At 41.1% G+C, this 27,987-nt stretch overlaps 1 protein-coding gene across 1 annotated transcript in view; it reads left to right on the forward strand.

Annotated features, from left to right (window-relative positions):
• LOC126095169 (nose resistant to fluoxetine protein 6-like) overlaps positions 1-27,987 on the forward strand; it is a 435,403-nt gene that overhangs the window by 218,097 nt on the left and 189,319 nt on the right. Inside the window, exon 4 of the mRNA XM_049909897.1 lies at positions 3,333-3,592. Within this exon, the coding sequence (XP_049765854.1) occupies positions 3,333-3,592 (260 nt within the window). The remainder of the gene's footprint in view (positions 1-3,332; positions 3,593-27,987) is intronic.

Consider the following 27,987-nt stretch of genomic DNA (forward strand, 5'->3'; position numbering starts at 1 on the left):
TTATTGTTAGTCAGGGCCATTCTTTTGTAGGGATTATTGAAAGTCAGATTGCGTTGCGCTAAAAACATTGTGTGTCAGTTTAGTGATGATCAGAATAAGTGAAGAGAACACAGTCTGAATACATTGAGTTTTGCTCAGCTGTTTGAAAATCAAATAACGTAAGAGGTTTTTTTTTCAATTTTTTCTAAGGGGATGTTTCAGAAGTTATTCACTAACCCAATATAGAAATACAAAAGTTTGACAAGTTTGTGCTTCTCTGTTATTTTTTGGCCATGTCCTGTACATCTTTTTCTGAACTGGATGCTGGCAACTAGAAAAACAAGATACTGATACCCTTGTAGGTTTGCACCAGTGTGGAGCAGAGGAGTGTCATTAAATGTCTGTTAGCTAAAAGATTGAAACCAATAGAAATTCATCGTCGGATGGCAATGCAATGTCATGAAACTTATATGAGTCGGACACAGGTGAACGAGAGGGCGGATAAGTTCGAACGGAATGTAACAATTATTGAAGATTTGTCACTCCCAGCGCGCTCTATCTGTGTTGTCATTGCGAAAAGCACTGCGAGAGATGTTGAGTTGGTACAGGAAAACAGGCGTATTGCAGCAACGATGAACATTAGTGTCGGATCAGCCCACCGTACTAATGTTCCAGAAATTTTGATATAAGAAACAAAAGAAAGTAGCTTGAATGTCTGCAGGGAGCTTTTGCTGCAGCACGAGGCTGAAGAGGAGTCATATCTTCATAGCACTATAATGGGAGATGGAAGTTCGGTGTCCATTCAGCCCATTGAAAGAAGCTCTCAGTGGCTCACGGTTCGCTGATGATGCAATCAGCAATGCATAATAAGTTAGAAAAAAGTCCCTAAAAATTGTTTTTACATGAAAACTGAGAAACTTGTCCAGCGTTGGCATACACTGAGATGACAAAAGTCATGGAACAGCGATGTGAACATATACAGATGGGCCGTGCGTTTCTAGGCGCTTCAGTCTGGAACCGTGTGACCGCTACGGTGGCAGGTTCGAATTCAGCCTTGGGCATGGATGTGTGTGCTGTCCTTAGGTTAGTTATGTTTAATTAGTTCTAAGTTCTAGGAGACTGATGACCTCACATGTTAAGTCCCATAGTGCTCAGAGCCATTTGAACCATATACAGATGGCGGTAATATCGAATACACAAGATATAAAAGTGTGGTGTATTGGTGAAGCTGTCACTTTTACTCAGGTCATTCATATGAAAAGGTTTCCGACGTGTTAATGGCCGCACGACGGGAATTAACAGGCCTTGAATGCGGAGTGGTAGTTTGAGCCAGACGCATGGGACTTCAACGTTGAGGAATTCAGTATTCCTAGATCCAATATGTCTATAGTGTATCGAGGCTATCAAATTTCAGGCATTGTCTCTAGCCACGGACAACGCAGTGACCGGCAGCCTTCGCTTAACAACCGAGAGCAGCAGCGTTTGGGTAGAGTTGTCAGTGCTAACAAACAACATTGCGTGAAATAATAGCAGAGATAAATGTGGGACGTACTACGAACGTATCCGTTAGGACAGTGTAGCGAAATTTTGTGTTAATGGTTTATGGTAGCAGACGACCAACGCGAGTGCCTTTGCTAACAGCACGGCATCGCCTGCAACGCTTCTCCTGCACTCGCTACCATATCGGTTCGACCCCGGACGACTGAAAAAGCATGGCCTGGTCATACGAGTTCCGATTTCAGTTGGTAAGAGCTGATGCTAGGTTCGAGTGTGGCGCAGACTCTTCGAAACTATGGACCCAACTGTCAACAAGGCACTGTGCAGGCTGATAGTGGCTCCGTAATAATGTGGGCTGTGTTTACATGGAATTAACCGATCGTTGACTGGAAATGGCCATGTTCGCTTTCTTGGCGACTATTTGCAACCATTCATGGATTTCATGCCCCCAGACACCGGTGGAATTTTTATGGGTGACAATGCGCCATGTTATCGGGCCATAATTGTGAGCGATTGCTTCGAAGAACTTTCTGGACAATTCAAGCGAATTATTTGGCCACCCTGATCCTCTGACATGACTCCCATGGAACGTTTGTGGGACACCGCCGGCCGGAGTGGCCGTGCGGTTCTGGGCGCTACAGTCTGGAGCCGAGCGACCGCAACGGTCGCAGGTTCGAATCCTGCTCGGGCATGGATGTGTGTGATGTCCTTAGGTTAGTTAGGTTTAATTAGTTCTAAGTTCTAGGCGACTGATGACCTTAGAAGTTAAGTCGCATAGTGCTCAGTGCCATTTTTGTTTGTGGGACAGAATCATGCACAATATCCTGCGCCGGCAACACGTTTGGAATTATGGACGACTATAGAGGCAGCATGGCTCAATATTTCTACAGAGGACCTCCAACGATGTGTTGACACGTCGAGACGCTTCACTGCACCGGGCAAAAGGAGATCCGATACTATATTAAGAGATATCCTATGGATTTTGTTACCTCAGTGTAAATGCACTGAAAACTTGAGAGCGTCGAAAAATAAGTAAGTGTCGTATTCCATTATCGTAACAGATTATTTTTAAAAAATCCAAGTTTTTAGTTGAATGACCCTTGTTTCGTCACGATACTTCAGGCTGCCTCATTTCGTGATGGTTCATGTAGCGGAGTTTTGCGTCACTGCGGTGTGAATACTTCGTAGTGTACCATGACTGGAGAAATGTACCTAAATACAAACAAAAATTAATTGAGGGTCCTTTTTTACAGGCCGACTGTTGAAACTTCATTAGTGCCGTTCGCACTGTTTTCTCGATCTTCTTCAGTCGGGGAACAGTTTTGTTTGCTACAAGAAAATTATCCGCATGGTCAGTACGACTACGTCAGGACTATCGTCAATTGAGAGCTCAGTGAATATTGTTGTGACTTCCCTGGACGCGGCAACAGACAAGAAAGGCGCGCTGAAAGTGGCGCGCCCAGTGACGACACAGCAGACACGACTGGCTGCACGTCTTCTTTCCAGACGAGTTCCGCGCCTGGGTACAGCATCACGGTGGACGTATCCGTGTGTTTCCGGTTAGGCCTGGACGAACGTTACCAGATTGCACTCGTCAGGTGACCCCATAACCAGCTGCTGTTGCTTCCACTTGTGGTAGCTTTGCGTACTAAATTTCCCGTAACATCAACAGATTTAATCATTTATTCTTCCCGATATACCGTACACGAATAGTAAGTACAGTCTTAAGATAAAAGAAACGACGCACCACGAAGCAATTATCGGAATGGGACAGAAATCGGTAGATGTGATGTACATGTACAAACAAACAGATGATTTTCATTTCAGAAAAACTGGATGATCTAAACTGTTGCCAGGACAACGGCTCTGCTTCCCTGGGAGACCCCGTGCGGCTGGCACGGCTGCAGCTGTCGGCCTCCGGCGGCGGCGGCGTGCTGCGCTGGGCGGTCTGCGCTCCCGAGTCCTGCTCGGCGGACGACGCGGCGCTCCTGCTGCGTCACAAACTGCAGCACCTGCTGCCCGCCTCTGGCGCTAACGACACTGCCGTCGACGTGTCGCAGAGTGCTTGCAGCGTGGCCGCCGCACCCCCGTTGTCTCCCAAGGAATGGGCATTCTTGTAAGTTGGCCCCTCCCATAGAAAGATCTATCAGAAAGTCCTAGGGTTGTTCTACTGAGAATGTCATTTACATGTTCACTCACCGGTATTTTCAAGCATTAAACCATAAAATAGCTCCGGCTCGTATTTTCTGCCATCTGTCTAAGCCTCTAAGGCATTCGACTGTGTGAATCACAATATTCTCCTAGATAACTTGAAGTTTTATGGGATTGATCGTATAGCCAACTAATGGGCAACGTGATATCTAACCAAAAGAATGCAAAAAGTTGTATTTAGAATTCAACCAGTATAGTCAGGGTTCATAATTCTGACTGAGGAGGAATCAGGTATGCAGTTCCCCAATGATCAATCTTAGGTACACTATTGCTTCTCATATACATAGACAATCCTCCTTCTAATACACAACAAACAGTATTGGTCTGACTAGTTTTCTGCGTATGGTTTCACCCTCAATTTAAAAAGACACAACATATTCAGTTCTGCATACCGATGGGTGCTACACCAACGATAAGTGTAACGTATGGTGAGTAAACAATAAATAAGGTGAAAACTTCAAAACTCTTGGGTGTCCATATTGGTGAGAGTATAAATTGGAAGATGCACAATTTGGAACTACTAAAACTACTTAGGTTAGCCAGTTTCATTTGCACTTACAATCATTGTAAATCTTGGGTAGAGACAAATCAATCAGTTGACACATTGTGCATATTTTCATTCAGTAATGTCATATGGAGCCAACGGCCTTGCTGCAGTGATAACACTGGTTCCCCAGAGATCATCGAAGTTAAGCCCTTTCGGACTGGACAGCTCTTGGATGGTGACCGTCCGGTCTGCCGAGCGCTGTAGGCAAGCGGGGTGCACTCAGCCCTTGTGAGGTAGAACTCAGGAGCTACGTAACTGAGAAGTAGCGAATCCGATCTCGTAAACCGACATACGGCCGGGAGAGCGGTGTCATATAGAGTAATGTTCTGGGTCAACGCATGTTTAAGAAAGAAAGTCTTCGTTGTGCAAAAATGTGCTCTAAGAATAATATGTGGCGCTCGTCCACGCTCATCTTGTTGACATCTGTTTAAGGAGGTGAGCATTCTGACTACTGCTTCACAATGTATTTATTCCCTTATGAAGTTTGTTGTAAATAACCCACTACAGTTCAAAAGTAACAATGATGTACGTAATAACAATACCAGAAGTAAAAATGACATCATTACTCTATTCAGGTGGCCTTTAGGACAATGTTTCCAACAAAAATTTGTGCTTACTTGCCCACTGATATAAAATGTCCGACAGGCAGCAAATCAAAATTTCAAAGGAAACTGAGACGTGTCTCCTTGACATCTGTATATTTTTTTTTCGTTTTGGAAAAAAGGAAAAAGATTTAGAAACGTCGACATATAACCATATGTACAAATTAATTTGCGATATGAATGTAAAATGATTCATTCCACATCAGTTCCATCTATCGTGAAATTTATCCATAGAACATGAAACTAATTAACTAACTAAGAAGTTTTGGTCGTAAGTAAAGTCAACGGACATACCCATACTTTCAGTTCATTATCTTGAGAATCCGTCTGGTGTTGAAACAAGACAGCAGACAGGAAGCATTTTGATGCACGAAAGGATGAAAGTGGTACTTGGCTGGGGGTTGCGGGGGGCGTAAATATTTACATATCTCAATAATAATAACTACATACGATACATCGGCCTGGTGCTACTCTTTCAGTTGGACGCTGTTTCGACGAAGCAACTATTAATGAGAGCGCCTCAGGTTCAATAACACAGAAAATCACCTATGCTCAAATCCCGCAAACGTCACTCAAAATAATAGATCAAGTGTTGCATTACAAAACAGGATATCTATATTACTAAAGTGCTGTCCCAGAACCTGAAATCAGTACCAGTTGCAGCGTAGAGGCAACAAATATACGATTTCCAATATTTCCTGTAAATATTGACCTAATTAAAAAATTTAAAACGCTGTCGTAATGTACTCATTAAGAGGTATAATCTCATGTTAAACGTTTTACGCAATAAATTTCACAGAAACTGTTTGTCTTGAGGTATTGCAACTTACAGCGCGTAAATTCGCGGACTTAATTCATCCAGCACTTGAGAATGAGAGCACTTGGCGACTTCCAACAAAATTTACACATAATTTCAAACCTTCACGAAACTTTTCCTCGCTGACACCCCCTACAAAACGACCGAAGGAAAAAGTTTATTGCTTATTTCGTTTTCATTGTTCGTTCAGTCAAACTCCAGCATTAGGCACGACTTTTTAATTTATTTTCTTCTTTACTACTCTGTTCTCAACACACTTTGCCTACGGTGTCTACATACCTCACTTAATGTACCTACGAAATTATATCTTTGTACGACACACAATTCAGGAGATATTACGTTATAAACCTTGAGATGCGTGAAAAACCTGCTTTTGCTTCAAATGGAGGGCAAATAATTGTATTCATCCAGTCAATTACAACGAGAGCACTTAGCACCTTCCAACAAACTTAAAGCGTAATTTCAAACATTTCCTAAACTTTTTCACACTTGCATGATTAAAGGCAAATATTTAACACACCAGCTCATCAGTAAAGTAATCAAACGTTAGAAGCTGTTTTATACATGGGAACTCTATTCTTTAAAGAGTTGGGGTGTTACTAATGTTACAATAAATGCCCTCTTAGTGAGAATTTTATAAACACAGTGACTGTTGCCTCATAATAAAACGAACTCACGTAATCAGTCAGCGAACCTCTAAAAAATTAACATACCACTGTAAGGAATAATAATAAAAGCACATATTCACATGTTGAACTTGATGATGATATTTTATCAGAATATTTTAACGATCTGAAGATTGCGGTAAGCCGAAACCGGTAATAAAGTGTAAAGAAATCTGTGTGATCAAGACGGACTTGTGAAAATAAAAGTGCCGAAGAACATTTTGATGCTCACTCATCAGTAAATATATATATAATTCTTACAAGTCGCTACTGAGCAGTCAATACTTACTTGCTGTCACATAAGAGTCTTCAAATGCAAGTATTTTTAAACACAATCGTAAACATTTTTGTTACTTTCCTTTGTTCAGATACTAGTCTGTCACAGACAGTTCTTTCTCCTACCTCTTTAACATGGTTCATTGTAATCGTCTTCTTGTTTCTCGTTTGTTTTGACGGGCCTCCGTCGAACATGGGATGACGATCGGCCGTGGGCCTCGCCGCGTCTCCGTTGAGCATGGAAGAAGAGAGAAAGGTTACTGAAGGTCTGAGCGTGTCGTGAATGCGTGGTTACCTTTGTTCCATTTCGCATGTGTCTAAAGCGACGTTATATTGGAGATCTATTCTTGGCAGCATAGTCTTTCCTTCTTCATTTGACGAATCTTTATGTCGGTTCATCAATGGTCTATTCGTCTCCAGATTTTCATATGTGTAGTCATCTCCCATCTCTCAGTACGATATCTGAAGGTGTTGTAACTTCCCATAAGGACTATCGAATATTTCTACTGCTAGAACAGTTAAATGCAATAATGGTCATGTATAGGAAGGGATCTGAAACGATTTCTTGATCTTTTCTGGTACAGGCTCTTCTTTCTAGCAAATCTTCTGCGTGGCATCTTCTGTTCTTGGTGCATGTTACTGTCTTCTCACTTGTGTCTTCGTTCTTCTCTGGACCGGAAATTGGGATTGAAGACCTGCTAAACCTCGTTGTCGTTTAATCCGTTCTTATGGCGTCTTCTTTGAAATTGTTGTGTATTCTTTTATTGTATCCGGTTGTTCATCTAAATAGATTGGACAGCCTTCCATCGTTTTCTCGCTCCGTCCCATGAGTATTCAGGGGCTGTTTCGTGGTTGTGCGTCCCGTATGGTCTGATAACGGTTTCAGCGATTCTGCAAGTTGAGCTACAGTACGCGTCTCTTCTTCTTCCTGTGGTGAATTTAAACACGCACTCTTCCTCGCTGTACTATGTCCGCCTTCGTTCCGGTTCAGGGGACATCCCTCATCTCTCCATATGCTGCTTTGAACAGTTCGCAATAGAAGTGTCAAGTATCTACACTTTCGCAAAACCATTGTTATGAAGCTTGTATTTGGCCTACGTATGAGTAAAGCTCTCTTCATGGTATATGTTCATTATTTCCAGGATCAGTTGTAGCTCTCCAAACTTTCACCCCAGATGTGTTATCCTCTAGGAACGTTGCTTTCACCAAGAGCTCTTCTTTCGACATCTCGTAAGGTGACGTACCAGGCACTTACGTTGAGTGTCCCTTCCTCTCACGCCTAACCATTCTCCTCAGTCCTGCCGCCGATCTGACCGCAATGATACTGCACCTTGTTTGCTGACTTCATATCTAATACAAGGCTTGTTTCCGACCACATTTTCTTACTTTCTTTACACCTACACCTATTCCCTTTTCCTCTGATATCAATATTTATTTTATTATAACCCCTAATCCCTTAAGTTACTTTACAAACATTAAATCTTTTATAATTTCACACAAAGTATCATTAATTATATCGAAAAATTGTTTTTCTTATCAATATTTTATTTACTTATCTTTTTTTTCTCCCCATTTTGTTTAATTTTTCCTTAAGATAAAGATCATGGTTTCCTCATCTTCATCGCGATAGATAGTAAGACTGAAGTTGATGGTGATGACGATTAGTGAGTCAGTGATTTTTCCCATTACCGCTTATTATTTTTTCTAACTACAAGTATACTATGTTATTTTGAAAACTTCGCACCATGACTTCGACTCTAGCGTCTTTTTCTCAGCAATCTCTTCTTTTTGGCGTTAGCTGTAACAGAACTTAAAAAACACAGATTATCCTCTTTCTCTACTCCTTTCCCTTTTCAAAAATATTCTCTATTGTTCTACTGCGTTGTTTTAAAGTTTAAAAATTTCTTTTATCAGTTGTACTTATTCCTTTCCCCTTTTCCTCGATAGTAAACTTTTATGTCCCTTCCTTTTCCCAACATACCCTTCCTTATTGAAATCTTTTCTGGGTCAATCTTACTTCCTACTTTTTATCTCCTTCCACGAAATAACATGTTTCTTGCTTAGATTAATACTTCAATTCTCTTTTCTAATTATTACCTCCTAACGACATCTTATATTCATTTCCCTTATATCATTTTCAATACCAGATTGTGTACCTTCCACAAATTATATATATGCCTCACATATTCCCCCAAAATATCTCCTCAATTATTTGTTCACTGTCCTTGACGGAACAAATCAGAAATGCCTATCTCCTTCTTACCTAATTGTCTATTCTCTTCCTACTTTTTCACTTCCTTTCATCCACAAAAATCAATTTACTCCTCCTCCACACTACATCTTTAAGAGAGAATCTAATACTATTTCGTCAAGCTATCCACATGCTGATCGCTATCTTCCTCCTTATTTTCTACTCTTTCCCCAGAACACATTTCGTTTGCAGAAGAGTTACTTTAGTTCTTTTTTTCTGTCATTTCTTCAACACTCTCTTTTCACCTTCCTACCAAATTACTTTTATTTAGGTAACTGAGATAGGAACAAGTTAAAAGTTTTATCTGTGTGCATTTTGTTATCTTTCTTTAGTTTCTGGATATTAATACAACTAAATTCTCGTGTGGAGCTACTTCCTTTTCTCGTACAGTCCACGGGTATACTGCCGGTTCATAGTGTCCAACGGGCACAATATTTCGGCGATCAGACATGTCGCCATCGTCAGGTGCGCTGACTAACTGAGCTCCTGAGGGCGGGCGGCCGATTTAAATCCCCTCCCCCCGCAGGCCGCTCTCTTCGCCGTCCGCACCAGCGCGCCGGCGGTCGCGAAGACGTGGGCGTCGGAAACTGTCGTAGCGCCGACCGCCGGCGCGGGCGGGATGGCGAAGAGAGCGGCCCGCGGGGGGAGGGGATTTAAATCGGCCGCCCGCCCTCGGGAGCTCAGTTAGTCAGCGCACCTGACGATGGCGACATGTCTGATCGCCGAAATATTGCGCCCGTTGGACACTATGAACCGGCAGTATACCCGTGGACTGTTCGAGCAACAAAAACGCAGGGAGAAACTGAAGAATCACATCATATACTTTCTTTTCGTCTGTCTAGCCTGTATATAATTTTAAATAACTCACTTGGTGCAAACATATGGTAAATTATCCTCTTTGCACACTATTTCTCTCTCCATTACATATAAATGAGCTACAACTTTTACAATTTGGTTATCATCAGTTTTTGTGCTACTGTCTTTACTAACTCCTGTTCCCCATCATCGGTCGATTCCCAGTCAATTGAATCCCAGCATGCTGGTCTTTGTATCCGATTACTCGCTAAACCTAATTCAGAGTCTTGCTGATCAAAACCTATTAACATGTTTAATTTTATAATTAACTTAATTTTACGATCGAACCACTTGTGACTGGTCTTCGTGCCGTTCATCTCGTCAATTCTGTCTTTTACCTGGGTTTGGTGGCCTCAACTCGACTTCCTGTACCGGTTCATTTCGAGTGTTTTGTACTGTTGGAGTTTGATTATCCCAACCTTTCTGCGCTCTGTCTATTCCATTTCCACTTGAGTAACCTGTATTTTGTTGTTGAAAACCTCTAAACCTTCCGGCTTCTTCTAGGAGCAAATCCACTATTGTAATACCGCTTCCGCGGCCCACCGAAAACGTAATTATTGTTCGTCCTATGCGCGTTTCCAAAACCGTAGTTATTATTGCCACTCCTGCCAAATCGATAACCTTTTCCTATGTTATCATTGTCATTGTAATTATTATTAAAGCCTGATCGGTTGCTGTTATTCCCACTACCATTGTTTTCTCTGATTGCACGTTGTTTTCTTGCGTCATCTTCACTGACTATGAATTCAAGTTCTCTTAACATCCCTTTAAATACTTATATATTATCTCCCTTCCTACCAACCAATGACTGATGATAACGTAACGGTAACTTTATTGTGCACATACGTATCAGTTCCCCTTCACTGTATGGTTTATCTAAGCACTTTTTCTTTTTTGTCATTTCTTCGAAAAGTCCAATCGGTATCTTTTCTCCCGAATTTTCGAATAACTCTTTCTGTAACGTCTCATACATTATTCTATTTTGGGTTTCTGTGAACCAATATCGCTCCCAGAATGCGGATTTAAATTGCTCATATGATTGACAGTTTGCAGCTACACTTTGCATGGTTTCCGCTATTGCACCGTCCATCTGCCCACAAATAAAATCAAGTTTATGTCTAAGTGGCCAACCCTCTTGTATACCAATCTGGAATTAGTTTATAAATGTGCGCGGGTTTAAGCCGTTCCCGCTTTCTATGTAATGTTGGAATTTTCTGCTGTCAAAAAGTGATCATTGTCAAATTTTTCTATTCCACCATACAGCGTTTGTGTTTTGTCAACATTTTACGCTCCCTTCAACTGTGTCATGTTTTCCCGTGTTCATTCTACCCTACTTGGGTTCTGAGATAACAGATTTACGTCCCTTTTTGCATCGTATCTACGTAGGGATGTGCAGTTATCTAAACCATACCTCCGTCGTGTATCTGACTGAAAGATTCTGTTAAATTTCCCGTTACTGGACCAGTGTTTTGTCTTCCTATTTGATTCATATTGACTTGCGGTCTATGACCTGTTGTACTGTAACTTGGAAACTGCAGAACTGGTACATGTGTCGCCATAACTTGCTCTGTTCTCGCGTCACTCGCGTACTTTCGGAGGGCCGGCTGCCGCTCTGTAGGAATGCTCACGTTCACCGTTTCTCGCTCCATTGTCTGTTGTGGCCACACATTACCTGCTTCGCTCACCTGTGTTCACTGTTCTTTTCCTATTTGCTTCTGTTTCGTTTTGGTAATTATTGACGCAACCTCTTGTGGATATACGAGTGGAATCTCATGGTTCAAATGGCTCTAAGCACTATCGGACTTAACATCTGAGGCCATCAGTCCCCTAGACTTAAAACTACTTAAGCCTAACTAACTTAAGGACATCACACACATCCATGCCCGAGGCAAGATTCGTACTTGCGACCGTAGCAGCAGCGCGCTTCCGGACTGAAGCGCCTAGAACCGCTCGATCACACCGGCCGGCGGAATCTCATGCCTTTTTTGTGTTTCCGCTACTGCTACGGATGGTTGCACGACTGACTTGTTAGCTTGTGGATTTCTGTCCGTCACTATGTCGGATGATACCACTGATTCCGTTGCCGGACTACCGCTTTCTGCACGATTCGCGATACACTGTTTCGATTCTGTACGAAGCTGTTCATACTGTTCCTGATTTTTTCTAACTATGTTTTCAATGCGTGTACCGAATCTTTTTAATGCGGCTCGCGTGACACGTTTTCTGACATTGAGCTCTTCCACGTTATGTTGCGCCTTACCAAACGTCTTACGTGCTAACTTATCCACTCTCTGATTAACGTTAGACACTGCATCCTTTACCTGGTCAACGTCAGGACACATATTTTTCTGGTCAGGCATTAACGATTGTATATGCTCGCGCGAGTCTCTCGCCTCTCTTCGGCTTTCAGTAAACTGTTCCTTAACTTCTGTTCGTAGTTTTTGTTGATCTTCGCGGACTTTTTTTTTGAGTTCAACATACGTTTCACATTTGAGACCATTTAAGGCAGCATTTGTCTCTCTTTTTAACTTCGCTGTTTCGGGTTTTAAATTCGCCGTTTCGGTTTTTAAATCTGTTAACCCTGCCTTTGTTTCAAGTTTCAAGTCTGCTAACCCTGTATTTGTCTGCTTTACGACCATAGTGAGCTGTTTCAGTATTGCGAACACACTATCTGACTCTTCGGCATCGTCACCTGTCACTAATTGATGTAAATTTTGCCGTTCGCGTCTTTCACGTGGCGACTCACCGACTTCCGTACATAGTGCGGACGCACTTACAGACATTCTTTCTGTTGGAAACTGTCCCATATGATTCAGAATCACAATATTTGGTTCAACGTACTGAAGTTGTTCGTCCTCTGTTCTACTTCTGACCCACTAGCTCCGTCATTTGTTTGTTTTTGTGAATTCTCTGACTGTCACACCAATCGCGAAACTATCACCATTCCCTCTGCACTATCACTACGTTCCGTTCGTTAACTCGCACTTGATACTTTTTTTTTTGTACACCAATTTCTATCGTGTCAAGATCTTCAGTTTGCCCTTTCTGTATTAATTTCCATAATTCCGCCATCTCCGCCCGTCTAACCTCTGTCTTTGTCGAATTGCGCGAACTGGCGGTCTCGTAAACATCAAGTATATAATCTTACACGTTTCCAAAATATGATAGAAAGTTTCTTAGACTATGTACACGTCATTATCAACGCTGTTCACTGTTTTCAGACTTTCAAACAAACTGAACAACGCCGTGAAAAACTTCGCGCGCGCCAGCACAGTCATGCGCAAGCTACTTTTACACAAACATAAACCTTATCTCATCTATTAATACAACTTTTCTACACTTTGGATCACACATTTACTGTATCCTGACCACTATACATTTACATAAATTGGGTAACCTGGTCACAAAAACAACAACACAAAAAATTTTTTCAATTCCAAATTTTAATTTCCCTTTCTAATATAACTAATTGCCATCCAGGCAGCCCAATTGCATCCTGGCAGGGTCGCCATTTGTAAGGTTATGGTTAGGTGGTTCCTTATTCTATAACTAAACACAACTGTGTAAGCTATAATGACATCGTTTTAATATTCCAATTTTGTCATGGAAATACACGCTTTCACACAGCTTACAAGGTGAAAATGTTAAGACAGTTGTCAAAATGACGCATCTCGGCCTCTGAAGGTGAACTTATCTTAAACACAACAGTATTAAATTGTAACTCTCAGAAAATTAAACAATCCTACACACAACAATATTAAATTAGAAATGTCCCCTTTGAACAATTATACATGACTGTCCTTAAACTGACACACAATATTTTTAGCGCAACGCAGTCTGACTTTCAATAATGCCTACAAAAGAATGGCCCTGACTAACATTACCCTTTACCTTTCACAAATCACTTACCTCACAAAAATCTTCGTTACTCGAACTACTGCAATACAGCGAGCCCCACTACTGCCAGCTAAATAAAAGATTAAAACTACGGAAGGCACTAACTACTGATAGGCATAGTTAGCAAATGAAAGATTTTAATAGAGAACAAACAATGTATTTACCTTAATAGTGTTGAAAAATCATAATATACATAGCAGTTCATGACATCCAGTCTTACAAATTTCAAAACTCCGCCATTTCTCTCCCCACATCCACCACTGCTGGCGGCTCACCTCCAACTGCACAACGCTACACGCTGTTCACATCCAGCTGCCCAACACTACAATGGCAGACAACAATGCAAACTAGCCACAGACTGCAAACAGCACAGCCAGTGATTTTCCTACAGTGCGCTACGTAACGTTGCCAATAAGAAAACATAAACAGCCTACTTACATACCCCCATGCTCCCCACAAAAATGTTTACAAATTGTTTTGGGCAGTGGCCAATAATGATTTGATAAAATTTTTCATAATTACAATAACAAAGATATCAAATGCACACACTTATTGATACAATGTTGGTCAAAAGCTAAAATTTTCTCACAGTCCATAAAGACAGTCCTGATCATTCATCACAGTACAATTGCAGTGTTTTTCTGAAAGTCTGAGCAGTAAAAGAAAATGCACATGGAAGTAGTGGATTTCCATGCAGTCTTGAAGAAGTAGTGTTGTCCTTCCAACGGAAAGACAGTGCTGACTCTTAACATGCAGACAGGTAATGGGCCACAGCAGAGGACACCCACAGCAGAGTCATTCGACGTTTTGAAGAATATTGGTAGGTAGGTCATCACAGAGCAGACCCACTATAGTCTTGGTAGAGAGTATGGTATTGGTGGGTCACCAAAGGTGCAGACCCACTGCAGTCCTTGTAGAAATAATGGTATTGATGGATCATCAAACGTGTAGACCCACTGTAGTCCTTGTAGAGATGGCCAGCAGCCATCTGCTGCGACTGTGCAGGTGCACAATCACCATCGAAGAGTCTCGCAGAGAAGATAGCAAGTCCATAAACCACCACTTGTGCACGCACAAAGTTTTTGGAATTGTCCTTAGAACCAGCAATGCTGTTATCCATTCCCTTGCTGAATTATTAACACTCATGCATACACTAACAGTCCCTACTTCCCACATATTGTCCATATACTATGACCAACAGAAACTTGTGCAGTGAAATGGAACTTACAAGTTAATAATATGATGAACTGGTGTCAATTACAATTTTATAACATAAGAATACAATTACAAAGGTACAAAATACATCATTAAAGAACATAACAATACAGATAACATTTGTAGTGCAGGCTTTACAAAAGAATCGAAATAACACATACATCAGTGTTACAGGAATGACATGAGTACATACATAAAAGATCAGAATAACTTTCGAAACATCATCTTCACACATGAGCATTAAAACAGAACAGAATAAATAATGTCTAAACATCTTTACAAAGAAAATAACATATTATCAGAAAAATTCTACAACATAACATCAGCTAAACACATAAAGACAGGAAAAACACAAATACCCAAGGGTACACAAACACATAGAGGGAGAAGACAAAAGGAAAGGACAGGGTTTGTTTTACTGGAGTATTTTGCATGGAGATCTCCCTTTGTTCATCCTTATTCTCAAAAAGTCCTATCTAAGCCTGCTTTCTGTATTCTGTTCACATCCTCTTTCAAAAATAGTTTTCCTCCACTGTACACTACTTTTTTGGCCAAACCATTTTCTTATAGTTTCTCAATGAATTTCTTCCAATTCATCACAACTTGTTCTCTTATATGGTCTACCCCATCTTAAGCTAACTTAAATCTACTGAGCTCAGATATATATACTAAGGGACGAGGCAATGCAGCAGCACATAACAAATTAACACAAACAAAAATGACAAAAAATGGAAATTGGCAAAGCAAGCAGCACTAAATATAATAACTTATATCTAAACATGACAAAATTATTTATGCAATTCCTGTGAAGGGAAATGTCGATTTGTGCTCTCTTTTCTAAGAAAGTACATCATAAACGTATTCTTTACTAGGTCTGTAGACAGGAAATAGTGATATTAGTACATCTATTAAATTTTATAATAACCAATGCTGCAGTGCAGCTAGAAACTAGATATTAAAGAAAATGAGCAAATATGTGCAAAGGAAGGCATGAAACATCATTCATTAGAAACATGGCATTTCATAAGGTAGTAAAAAATTCTCTCAACTAGAAAAACAGTAGTCATAATCAGGTGTATAGACATAAAAATATTTCTCCTCATTTCATTAGGCATTTCAGTAAATATAAATTAAGAGCTCCACAGTGTTATCATATGCTTCCAAGTTTGAGCGTGTCATATTTGCGGTGCTTTCTACAAAGGAATGTCAATAGCGAGGATAATGGCCCCCTTTTTTTTCTCCACCTGTGCCTCTGAAAGGCACACACTAATGGCTTTTTTCCAGGCGACTGTCACTCAGCTGGGTGCCTACGACTCATTACGTGCAGGTGGTCACTTAACTTTCTTACTGAAATATTTACGACACCAGTTTGCACTACAGGGACAGTCTCATATAAAAAATTTCACAGGTCGAGAATTTGCATTGCAAATGTGTAGAAACAAAATCCTATGAATATAACAGTGTTCAAAAAGTTTTCGTCGGCATTGTGATACATTCACGCATTTACACACATTTCATAACTCTTAAAGTACGATTCTTGGTTTCCAACATCCTTTTCCACAAATCAGAGTCCCTAACCACTACTTATTATTCATATACATATTCGTCGACACTTCTTCAATATTTCATCATAATAAATACATAGCATAATCAAATTCCTCATATATGGTAGCATCATCTTATTGATCATAAACATACCTCAACAGCATAATACACATAGTCGTCGTAAAAATAACATCATAACACCTCAGTCAAATCTCAAAAACGTCGTAGCTTTCTGCAATAATGTCAAAACCTAAAAAAAATTCTCTGCTCATTTCAATAGTGTCATCTACCTCAAACGTACTTTAAAATCATGCTCCCTTGCCAAATACATCATTCAAAGCTCTCATAGTATCACAATGGTTCCGAAAAAATATGTACAGTTCACAAAGTACAGACAAAATACAATTTCATAAGTGTGAAGTTATCCAACTGTGTAATTGCGTAAACATGTGTCACTGATGTAGTAAAAAAAAATGTTTATCTCTCAGTTAAATGATCAGATAGCTGTGTAATTTGTGTGTTAGAGAAATATGGTACCGATGTGTAAAGTTGTATGGTTCAAAATGGTTCAAATGGCTCTGAACACTATGGGACTCAACATCTTAGGTCATAAGTCCCCTAGAACTTAGAAATACTTAAACCTAACTAACCTAAGGACATCACAGACACCCATGCCTGAGGCAGGATTCGAACCTGCGACCGTAGCAGTCCTGCGGTTCCGGACTGCAGCGCCAGAACCGCTAGACCACCGCGGCCGGCTAAAGTTGTATAAGCAAATACCATATTAGCTAGGACTCCTTGTGCTTGCTAAACACATGGTACACAAAGTAAGTGTGTACCCCCCTGAGGATTAATGTAATTATACCCTCAGGTGTTACAGATTACAGCACTGGAATGAAATGTATCACGGAAAACCTTTGTATCATTGTACTTCAAATATATTTAAAAATAAATGTTTTAAGTACAAAATTAATCACTCAAATACGTGTCCTGTAGCGCTAAATGTGCGTCTTGCTGTAAGATAATCTCTGTAGAAGTGTCGTAGTTATTGTCCTCCGAAAGGTAAGTTCTGCAGAAGCCTATGTACTTACCTCATGATAAACAAAAGTGAAATGCTTTGCGTATAGATATCTTAGTTATTACGCTTATTGCCGTGATGAAGAAAGTACTGTGCTGTAACGTATTGTTGTGCTATGGAAAAGGCAGTCTCATTGTAGCTATACCACAAAAGTTACTACTAAAACATGTTTTACTTTCCAGAATAATACAGAAAAACTGTGCAGATATAAAACAGAAACACTGCAAAAGCAACATTGTAAATTGTCACTCATTAGTAGCGTTGTGTTAAAATCGTGTAGCTGTCACATAAACTAACCACTGTGTCATCTGGTATCTCACGGAAAGTACTTTAAATCCAGAATGTATTTTCAAGTAAACCAAAATGTTGCATTAAAATCTCATTAGCAGTACCAGTATGTATGCCTTATAGTCGTTACGTAATCGTGCAACTAACAAGCAAGAATGTACACACACAATACCACTGTGACGTCTGTTCACTAAAACAATGCATTCGTAATTTCTGTTTAAATAAGTTCTCTTGGTTCTTGACTGGATATTTAACTTCAAACATTGTTGCATGGTAACAGTTTCTAAGTCTGACAATGCATACTAGAAATGTGAAGTGAAAAGTTTTATGGCAAAGACAAAGTTAAAAAGCAGATTATCTTTCAATAAACGGTTTAACATATGAAATGTGGTGTAAACCTTTACTCTTCCTAGTACGCAGAGTTTGAACCTGAAGACAATTATCATGCGGTATAGGTCGATAAAGAATACTGGAATTTTTCTCAAGGCTAGCGTCTATGTTATTTTTCTCTGAGCCAGCCGGCGCACGCGGCTGCCTGCGGTGCGAGTCATTGTCTGTCTCTTCGTTGGCGCACGTCGTTATTAGGATTAGGAGACCTAACTTTTGCAAATACACATTGTCGAGAAGGCCCTGCCCTGTTTGAAGCTCGCCAGTTCTGATGGAATTCAGGTCTGTCGTTTTCTCGGTAGTTTACATATTTTCTTGTTTGTCGGTCATGTGTTGGAGAATTTCTCCTGGAATCGTAACTGTGTGGTGGACCGTTGCGTCTGAAGTTATTCTGTCTCCCTTGATAATAATTATTTTCGTTCTCATATTGTCTGTTTCTATGGTTATCTCTGTCATATTCATTACTATGGAAATGCGATCTTTCTCTGTAACTATTACTCTGCCAGTGGTTTTCATATGGGTGGCGTCTGTTTTGTTCACGATTTGCGTTGTAAGAATAACCTTGTTCAGTATTATTTCTTTCATTGCGGAATTGTGACGGATGTGACCTGTAATTGTTGTGCTCCTGTTTTTGCATCCCGCGATTGTCAGTGTCGATTTCCAATTCTTGTAAGAGTCCCTGAAAAACTTCAGTGTCGTCTTTGCAACGTCCTGCCAGAATAATATGTCGTAAATGTTCAGGCAATTTGATTAAACAAATGCGGATGAGTTTTGAGGGGCTGTATGGGTTTGAAAGATACTGATTCTTATGTAACATGTCTTCGAAATATTTCACAAGACTGGAAGATTCAGATTGTTCGAAATGTTTCATCATTATGATGCTATGTTTTACTCGGACTTGGGTAGCTTGAGACCAATATGCTGAGAGGAAGGCATGGTAAAATTCTCCTTCACTGTGACAAACGTGAATGACCGATCGCATTCTTACAGCTGGTTCATTCTCAAAGTAGCCACAGATAAATTCTAATCTGTGCTCTAATGAACAGTTGGGAGGAAAACAATGAGACAATTGATGGAGCCATGCTTGTGGATGAATGTCGTTGCCATAATTCTTAAATGTTTTGAATTTACGTGTAGCAATGAACAGCTTATAGTCAAAATCATCATGTCGGCGAGTCGCATGTCGGTCATTGATACGTCGTTTCGGCGGTTCCATTTCAAAATTCGGTGCACCTTGCCAATTTCTTTCATAATTTCCGAAATGCGCTGTGTTATTATTTTGTGGCTGTTCCGTATTTCTATGTCCCTCTTCCCGTATTGGGGCGCGAGTGTCCTCTAAAATACGTAATTCTTGTATTACCTGTGTCAGCTGATCTTGTACTTCCAGGATTTGTCTTTGGTGTTGCGTATTAATTTGATTCTGATTTTGTTTGAATTTCCTAATTTGTTCGCACTCTTCTGTGTCATTAAAAACTACCGGTTTTGTGTCATTCAGATTATCATCTACCTCCGTAGATAAATTATTTAGCTGATCCGAAAGTTCAACTACTTTCTCTGATAATAAACTAATTTCCTCCATGTATCTTTCTGAACCAATTTTCACAGCATCTACTGTGTCCTTTAAATTTTCCTGAGTTTTTGCAAGTTGCGTAACCGAATCGGTAGATGCAACTGAGTCAGTTTTAGCTTGCAAGGTCTCATGATTTTCATGAACAATAGTTTGCAGTTCTTTTATGGCTGCTTCGTGATTCTGTAATGCATTTTTATGCTGCGAAAAAACAGGTTGAAAATGCTTACAAATTTGTGTTTTTACGTCATTACAGACTTTTTGACATTTCGACTCAATGTTATGTAACTCAGTAGTTAAATCTTCACGTGTTTGTTCAAGCGTGGTGTCTAACTTCCGAAGATTTTGTTCCATTGTGTCTAACTTTTGAAGCTTTTACTGTGTTTGTCCCATTTGTTGTATTAATTGTAATAACAATGCACTGGTGTCTGAAACATGTTCCTCAGTGCTTTTCGGCAGTGAATTTGCACCGGCAACATTCACATTTTGACAAGCAGAAAATGTGTCTTGACTTATTTGAGAAAACAGTGAGGACCCAAAACCTGAATCTACAGTATTTGCGAGATTGTGTCCTGTCATTTCGGATTCCTGAGGCGAGCTATTGCCAACCGATCGATCGATAATGCTTCCCTGTTCACTAATTGTTTCATTGTCTACGCCATTATTTGCCGCCCACTCCACTTCCCTATGCACAGTTACCAAATCACTAGTTTGAACATTAGTTAATTCATTACACGGTGGCGCTAACACACTGCTTTCGTCTTCACTGTCATTTCTCAGTTTATTTTGGAGCTTACTATTACGTTTTTCATTCGCCATTATTGTCACAATATTTCACACGACAACACAGAAAAGCACAATTTGAAGAGCAAAAACACATTAACATAGCACTGAAAATAATATCTAGTTAATTGCAAGTGCAGCTGCGAAATACTTGGTGCAAATCTACATGCATGCCACAACAACAATGAAAGACTGCAACTACAAAGGAGATTCTCTCTACAATTATGCGCTAGCAATAAACAATAGCTACACTAATTACACAAACTACAAGAAAAAAATCAGAAGATTCCAGTGAGGTATCCTGGCAGGGTTGCCATATGAAACGTCCCCTTTGAACAATTATACATGACTGTCCTTAAACTTGCACACAATATTTTTAGCGCAATGCAGTCTGACTTTCAATAATGCCTACAAAAGAATGGCCCTGACTAATATTAACCTATACCTTTCACAAATCACTTACCTCACAAAAATCTTCATTACTTGAACTACTGCCAGCTAAATAAAAGATTAAAACTACGGAAGGCACTAACTACTGATAGGCATAGTTAGCAAATGAAAGATTTTAATAGAGAACAATCAATGTATTTACCTTAATAGTGTTGAAAAATCATAATATACATAGCAGTTCATGACATCCAGTCTTACAAATTTCAAAACTCCACCATTTCTCTCCCCACATCCACCACTGCTGGCGGCTCACCTCCAACTGTGCAACGCTACGCGCTGTTCACATCCAGCTGCCCAACACTACAATGGCAGACAACAATGCTAACTAGCCACAGGCTGCACACAGCACAGCGTGTGATTTTCATACAGAGCGCTACGTAACATTGCCAATAAGAAACCATAAACAGCCTACTTACAAATTTTAACCAGAAGTTTCTTTACAAAATAGTCTTACAATTACGTTATGATGTTGGCCAGTACACTGATAAAACATCCGATTCCGGTTCAAAGTTCGGTACTATTTTTGGGATGACAATCAAATCTATGGAGGATGGTTAGTTTTGTATGTCGAGCAAAAAGATTACCCAAGGTCAACCGAGTTTATAGTGGACGCAAGCTGGTGAATCAACAAGTTCACGCCTCTGCACGCGATATTTACCTTAGCTGTGATGAGTAGTCATCTGTATGGCTGCTCTCGCGCACTGAAATTCCTATAAAATCTAACTAAGCTTTTGCTGGATTTTTCAGCAGAAACTCTCCCTATGTTTCTCGATGTGTGAGAAAATATGAACTCATTCCTAGTCTCGGACTATGGCGATATATACACGCCTGGCTGGAGCAGCATGCATATTATAATTCCCTCTCAGTTCTCGCAAGAACAATTAACCAACTGGGTCGTTCGTTTCTCCACAGTTGGAGCTCAACGACGCTACACCTAATTTCTAGCTTGAGGTCAGCCACTGTGAATGTATTGTTCACACAAATTTCTCCTCTGCGTCGTATAGAGTGTTAAGCACTCTGTTCTGCACTTGACGCCAGTTCAGAGAATAGTCGTCGATAATTTGGCTCGCGTCCTTCTCGCAGCCAAACTCTCTCCCCACCTGGGTTCTTTCGTTTTTTATGTCACAGCGTTTTTCGACCAATAGGAGAGTTCCTCTTATTTTGTGGAAAATCTCTCTACCAATTGCAAAGATCCTACCATTAAACTGCGTTGAAATTTCGACAATTCACTCCTTCCTGGTGCGTTTCCGTCAATCGGACGTTTTGTACCTGCTCCAGACTACTAAAAATTAACATGTGTCTATCATGTATCTACCACTTGCTGTTCACATGATCGAATGCGTCACTAGTATTGTTCGGATCTCCTTGCCATTCGCAAACGCAGTTTTCTAAAGCTTCTTTCTGCCCTATTTCTGGCAGTCCGTTACTCGCTCTGCATTATGCGTCACCTGTCTGGTCGCTGACTCTCACTGCGGGACGTGCCCCCTTACGAGCTTTCTGTTGTGCCTCCCGGGGTTCGGCCGCTGCTTCTGCCCACGCTGGCTTCCACAAAAAACGTTTCCTCTCACTGCTTGTTTCACCTTCGGCTCATTGACATACATTATATAGGAGTGGTTTGTTAATACTTTCGATTGAGTATCATCCCTTTTGCATTACATACTTATAGGCAAATCTGCTCATTGCCGCTGAAGTAGGTTATGTGTCATATTCACCTTCCCGTTACGATGTGTAAAACTCTTATGTGAGGTGCGAAATTGGCCTTCATTTATTCTGCCACCTTACACTGAGTAGAAATATGCAAAGTATGTTAGAAGATTGATTTCCAAGACTAGCAATTATACGAAGAGGAAATGAACCCGAACTTAATTATTTGAGCACCTACGTAACACGCAAAAATGTTAAATTCTGCATTTAAAAATCTTTGATCGACACGCAGACTCACGTATGACCCTTACCGGTATTAGCGTCCACCGTAATGAAAAACAAAACTACTTAAAGCGACCAGAGCACCAGACCCTGATGAAAATTCAGTTCCATTTTTAATTGAACACGGCGCATCACAAGCTTCTCTCCCACCTTGAGTTCAATACGGGTTTCTTGCACAGCGAATATCCCCATTTGATTGGAAAGTAACGAAGGTCACAAAAAGTCTAAAAGTTCGGAAACAAAATACGAAAGGCCGATATCTCTCCCGTGCATCTGTTGGAGGAACATAGAGCATATTCTCTGCTCAAGCATTAAATGTACCTGTAGGAAAACCAGTTCATTAAGTCAGCACAGGTCCAAATAAGACCACGCGGTTGTAAAAAAAAATGTATGTGAATTCCTAAGGGACCAAACTGCTGAGGTCATCGGTCCCTAGACTTACACATTAGTTAAACTAACTTAAACAAACTTACGCTAAGGACAGCACCCACACCCATGCCCTAGGGGGGACTCGAACCCCCAGCGGGAGGGGCCCCGCAATCCGTGACACAGCACCTCAAACTCCGCGGCCACTCCACACGGCCCCGTTCGTAACACAACTTGCTTTATTCGTACGCGATATACTGTAATCAACAGACACAAGTGAGTAGGTAGATATCGTCTTCCTAGCTTTCCAAAAGGCATTAGACACTGGACTAGACCGTCAGCTACTAACCAAGATAGGGCCATCCGAAGCCTCTTCGCAAATATGTGACGGGCTGGACGAATATCTGAATAACAGATCCTAGTACGTTCTACTGCATGGAGAATGTACCACATAAAAAATTAACACAGGGAGAGCCCAGGGAAGCGTAAGAGCACCTCTAACGTGTTCAGCACTCACAAACGGTTTATCAGATATGACCAGCACACCCGTAAGATTAGGATTGTTATTCACAGCGAAGCCCTATCATGGACAATCATTAAGAATTAGAGAAAGACTTGGCAAAAAATTTCCACTAGTTATAATGAGTGGTAGTTCCCTTTAAATGTATATAAATATAAGCTAATGCTGGTAACGAAGAGCAGAAACCCTCTTCATTAAATTAATGGCGAAACTTTTGAGTATGTTGTAGTGACCCATCCTGAACTTCTCCCTTTACAGTAACTTGAAGTAACCAACTCGAATCAGCCCTCCTTTTAGTTTATCGAGAACGGTATGTGTCCAGTTTCAAACAAATGAAATTAGTAGTTTAGAAATAACAGATTACTGCCAGTAATAAAACGAACACAGATTACTGTAACATTCGTGTCTTACGTTGATACACAGAACTTCAATAACAGCAGAAGTTAAACTTTTAAAAATTTACTCGGTTGTGACATTCAGCCCTAATAATGTCTCTTTCACACTCGACAGTGTTCAAAACAAGTACAAGTACACTTCTGTTTGCAAATCACTCTGCAATATTTAACATTTACTAATACCCAACTTTCACGTTACGCTGATTATGATTAGTTCCAAGTTTCTCTTTGAATTTATTGTTTTCTTTTTAACATTGGATTCATGTAACATACCATAATGGCGAAATAAGAAGCTTGACTAAATAATATGAAGATAAAGTGTTACATTTACTAACAAAACATAGAAATACAACTAAATGTTCTTCCACAGTCGCTTCTAAGTTCACTCTGCATTTGCTGTATAGTAAGAACCAGCAACATTATGCAATTTTGTAAAATGAGTGGTAGAAATATATTCCCTATTCAGCAACCCAATAACTAAATTTGAAGGTGACTAAAAACTTACCAATTTCTGAGGTATACAGTTGTCTATCATAACTAATTTTCTCATGTTAATGACAGAGACACTCGTGATTTACGCTTCTGTGCATTTATCACAACTGTTCACTACGTGCATATCACACAATTATTAATAATACGTGTCAAAATACCTTTAGGTGTGATGTGTGTACCTTCCTCTCTGTCTTTCTCTCTCTATTACTTCCTTTCGTTACAACTATCATTCTGTTTGCATTAACTACGTTCAGTAGAAATAAGCCTGCTTTAATATATGTATGTGAGCTGAAAATAATGTCAGTTAATACCAGACAGAAAAGGTGACTAAATCTTATTCACTGTAACAGTGTCCATTACTTCTGCTTTTAATACCCACCAGAGACTTGTAAATACACTCCTGGAAATTGAAATAAGAACACCGTGAATTCATTGTCCCAGGAAGGGGAAACTTTATTGACACATTCCTGGGGTCAGATACATCACATGATCACACTTACAGAACCACAGTCACATAGACACAGGCAACAGAGCATGCACAATGTCGGCACTAGTACAGTGTATATCCACCTTTCGCAGCAATGCAGGCTGCTATTCTCCCATGGAGACGATCGTAGAGATGCTGGATGTAGTCCTGTGGAACGGCTTGCCATGCCATTTCCACCTGGCGCCTCAGTTGGACCAGCGTTCGTGCTGGACGTGCAGACCGCGTGAGACGACGCTTCATCCAGTCCCAAACATGCTCAATGGGGGGACAGATCTGGAGATCTTGCTGGCCAGGGTAGTTGACTTACACCTTCTAGAGCACGTTGGGTGGCACGGGATACATGCGGACGCGCATTGTCCTGTTGGAACAGCAAGTTCCCTTGCCGGTCTAGGAATGGTAGAACGATGGGTTCGATGACGGTTTGGATGTACCGTGCACTATTCAGTGTCCCCTCGACGATCACCAGTGGTGTACGGCCAGTGTAGGAGATCGCTCCCCACACCATGATGCCGGGTGTTGGCCCTGTGTGCCTCGGTCGTATGCAGTCCTGATTGTGGCGCTCACCTGCACGGCGCCAAACACGCATACGACCATCATTGGCACCAAGGCAGAAGCGACTCTCATCGCTGAAGACGACACGTCTCCATTCGTCCCTCCATTCACGCCTGTCGCGACACCACTGGAGGCGGGCTGCACGATGTTGGGGCGTGAGCGGAAGACGGCCTAACGGTGTGCGGGACCGTAGCCCAGCTTCATGGAGACGGTTGCGAATGGTCCTCGCCGATACCCCAGGAGCAACAGTGTCCCTAATTTGCTGGGAAGTGGCGGTGCGGTCCCCTACGGCACTGCGTAGGATCCTACTGTCTTGGCGTGCATCCTTGCATCGCTGCGGTCCGGTCCCAGGTCGACAGGCACGTGCACCTTCCGCCGACCACTGGCGACAACATCGATGTACTGTGGAGACCTCACGCCCCACGTGTTGAGCAATTCGGCGGTACGTCCACCCGGCCTCCCGCATGCCCACTATACGCCCTCGCTCAAAGTCCGTCAACTGCACATACGGTTCACGTCCGCGCTGTCGCGGCATGCTACCAGTGTTAAAGACTGCGATGGAGCTCCGTATGCCACGGCAAACTGGCTGACACTGACGGCGGCGGTGCACAAATGCTGCGCAGCTAGCGCCATTCGACGGCCAACACCGCGGTTCCTGGTGTGTCCGCTGTGCCGTGCGTGTGATCATTGCTTGTACAGCCCTCTCGCAGTGTCCGGAGCAAGTATGGTGGGTTTGACACAACGGTGTCAATGTGTTCTTTTTTCCATTTCCAGGAGTGTAATTATACTTCATGCTATTAGACACTAGGCCCGTCTCGAATGATCTCGAGCCAAAATCTCCAAAATTCTTATTCTTCCTTTAGTGTTGCCAATTTTTATTCGTAAAACTGGGCAATGTCTGTCTGTGCATACGCCAGTTATACAAAACAACATCTCGAATTGCTTTCTCTCGCATTAAATAAGGAGTGGTTCACAAGATGGCATTACAGAATCTAGAACAGAATGATCAGTTTTGCAATCCACATTTACAAAATATAAAATAATAAAAAATAATAACTAGTGTACACAGTTAGGCAGATTCTATATCGGGAGAGGGGGGGGGGCAAAGGGCAATACAATCGTGCAGCAGTAAAGTAAACTAGCGAGGTCGCCTAAAGGGACACCAGAGTTACACGATACTACATTATACTGTAATGTCTCTCGCACAATCCTTCTGATATTCTCAAATCACGCAACTATTCCAAGTCTTGAAACTTCCCCTTTGAATGTAAAGAATGACAGTGCAGGAAAAACTCTTACGTTATTAGCTGACCAAAACTGAACGTACTCAGACGGTGTTCTCTTACTTATTCTGATCATCACTAAACTGACACACAATATTTTCAGAGCAACGCAGTCTGACTTTCAATAATCCCTTCAAAAGAATGGCCCTGACTAACAATAACCTATACCTTACCTCACAAAAATCTTCGTTACTCGAACTACTGCAATACAGCGAGCGCCAATACTTCCAGCTAAATAAAAGATTCTAACTACTGAAGGCACTAATTACTGTTAGGCATAGTTGGCAAATGAAAGATTTTGATAGAGAACAAACAATGTGTTTACCTTAATAATGTTCAAAAGTTATCATATATATATATATATATATATATATATATATATCCACATCCACCACTGCTGGCGGCTCACCTCCAACTGCACTACGCTACGCGCTGTTCACATCCAAAAGTCCAACACTACAATAGCAAATATTCCAACAATGCAAACCAGCCACAGACTGCACACAGCACAATTAGTTATTTTCATACAGAGCGCTACGTGGCGTTACCAACATAAAAACCTAAACCGCCTACTTACAGTCTTAGAACCTTTGTTCAGTTTCGTCCTCAAAGATTGCACAGGCATCCACTCAAGAGCGCACAGGCATCCACTCCCTGAAGCCGTCCTCAGTCCTCACACGGGACGAGGCAGCTAACGGTTACGTGGGAGTGGACGTGACATCCCACCTGACCAGAGACAGCGCCGTAGGCACACGGGACGAGCTGGTTAACGTGACTTACGCTCTCAGCACTCTCCAGCGACAGTCTTCGGCATCTGACGCCTGAATCACGCAGTTTCTTTAACAACATTTACGAACCATAAATTGCTGTGCTAGAGTGAAGACATTGCGAAGCAGATTCTGAATTCGTCGATTGTTTGAACAGCGAATAATGCTAAACAAGGATCTGAAATACGTACATACTAGTAGAAGCCATTAATTAACTCAACTGAAGCTTCATCCCATTTTTTATTATAAGCTGAGTATAGTTATAGTGTCTAATGCCAGTCCGCTCACG

The sequence above is a fragment of the Schistocerca cancellata genome, chromosome 8 (genome assembly GCF_023864275.1).
Source record: "Schistocerca cancellata isolate TAMUIC-IGC-003103 chromosome 8, iqSchCanc2.1, whole genome shotgun sequence".
Classification (NCBI taxonomy): domain Eukaryota; kingdom Metazoa; phylum Arthropoda; class Insecta; order Orthoptera; family Acrididae; genus Schistocerca; species Schistocerca cancellata.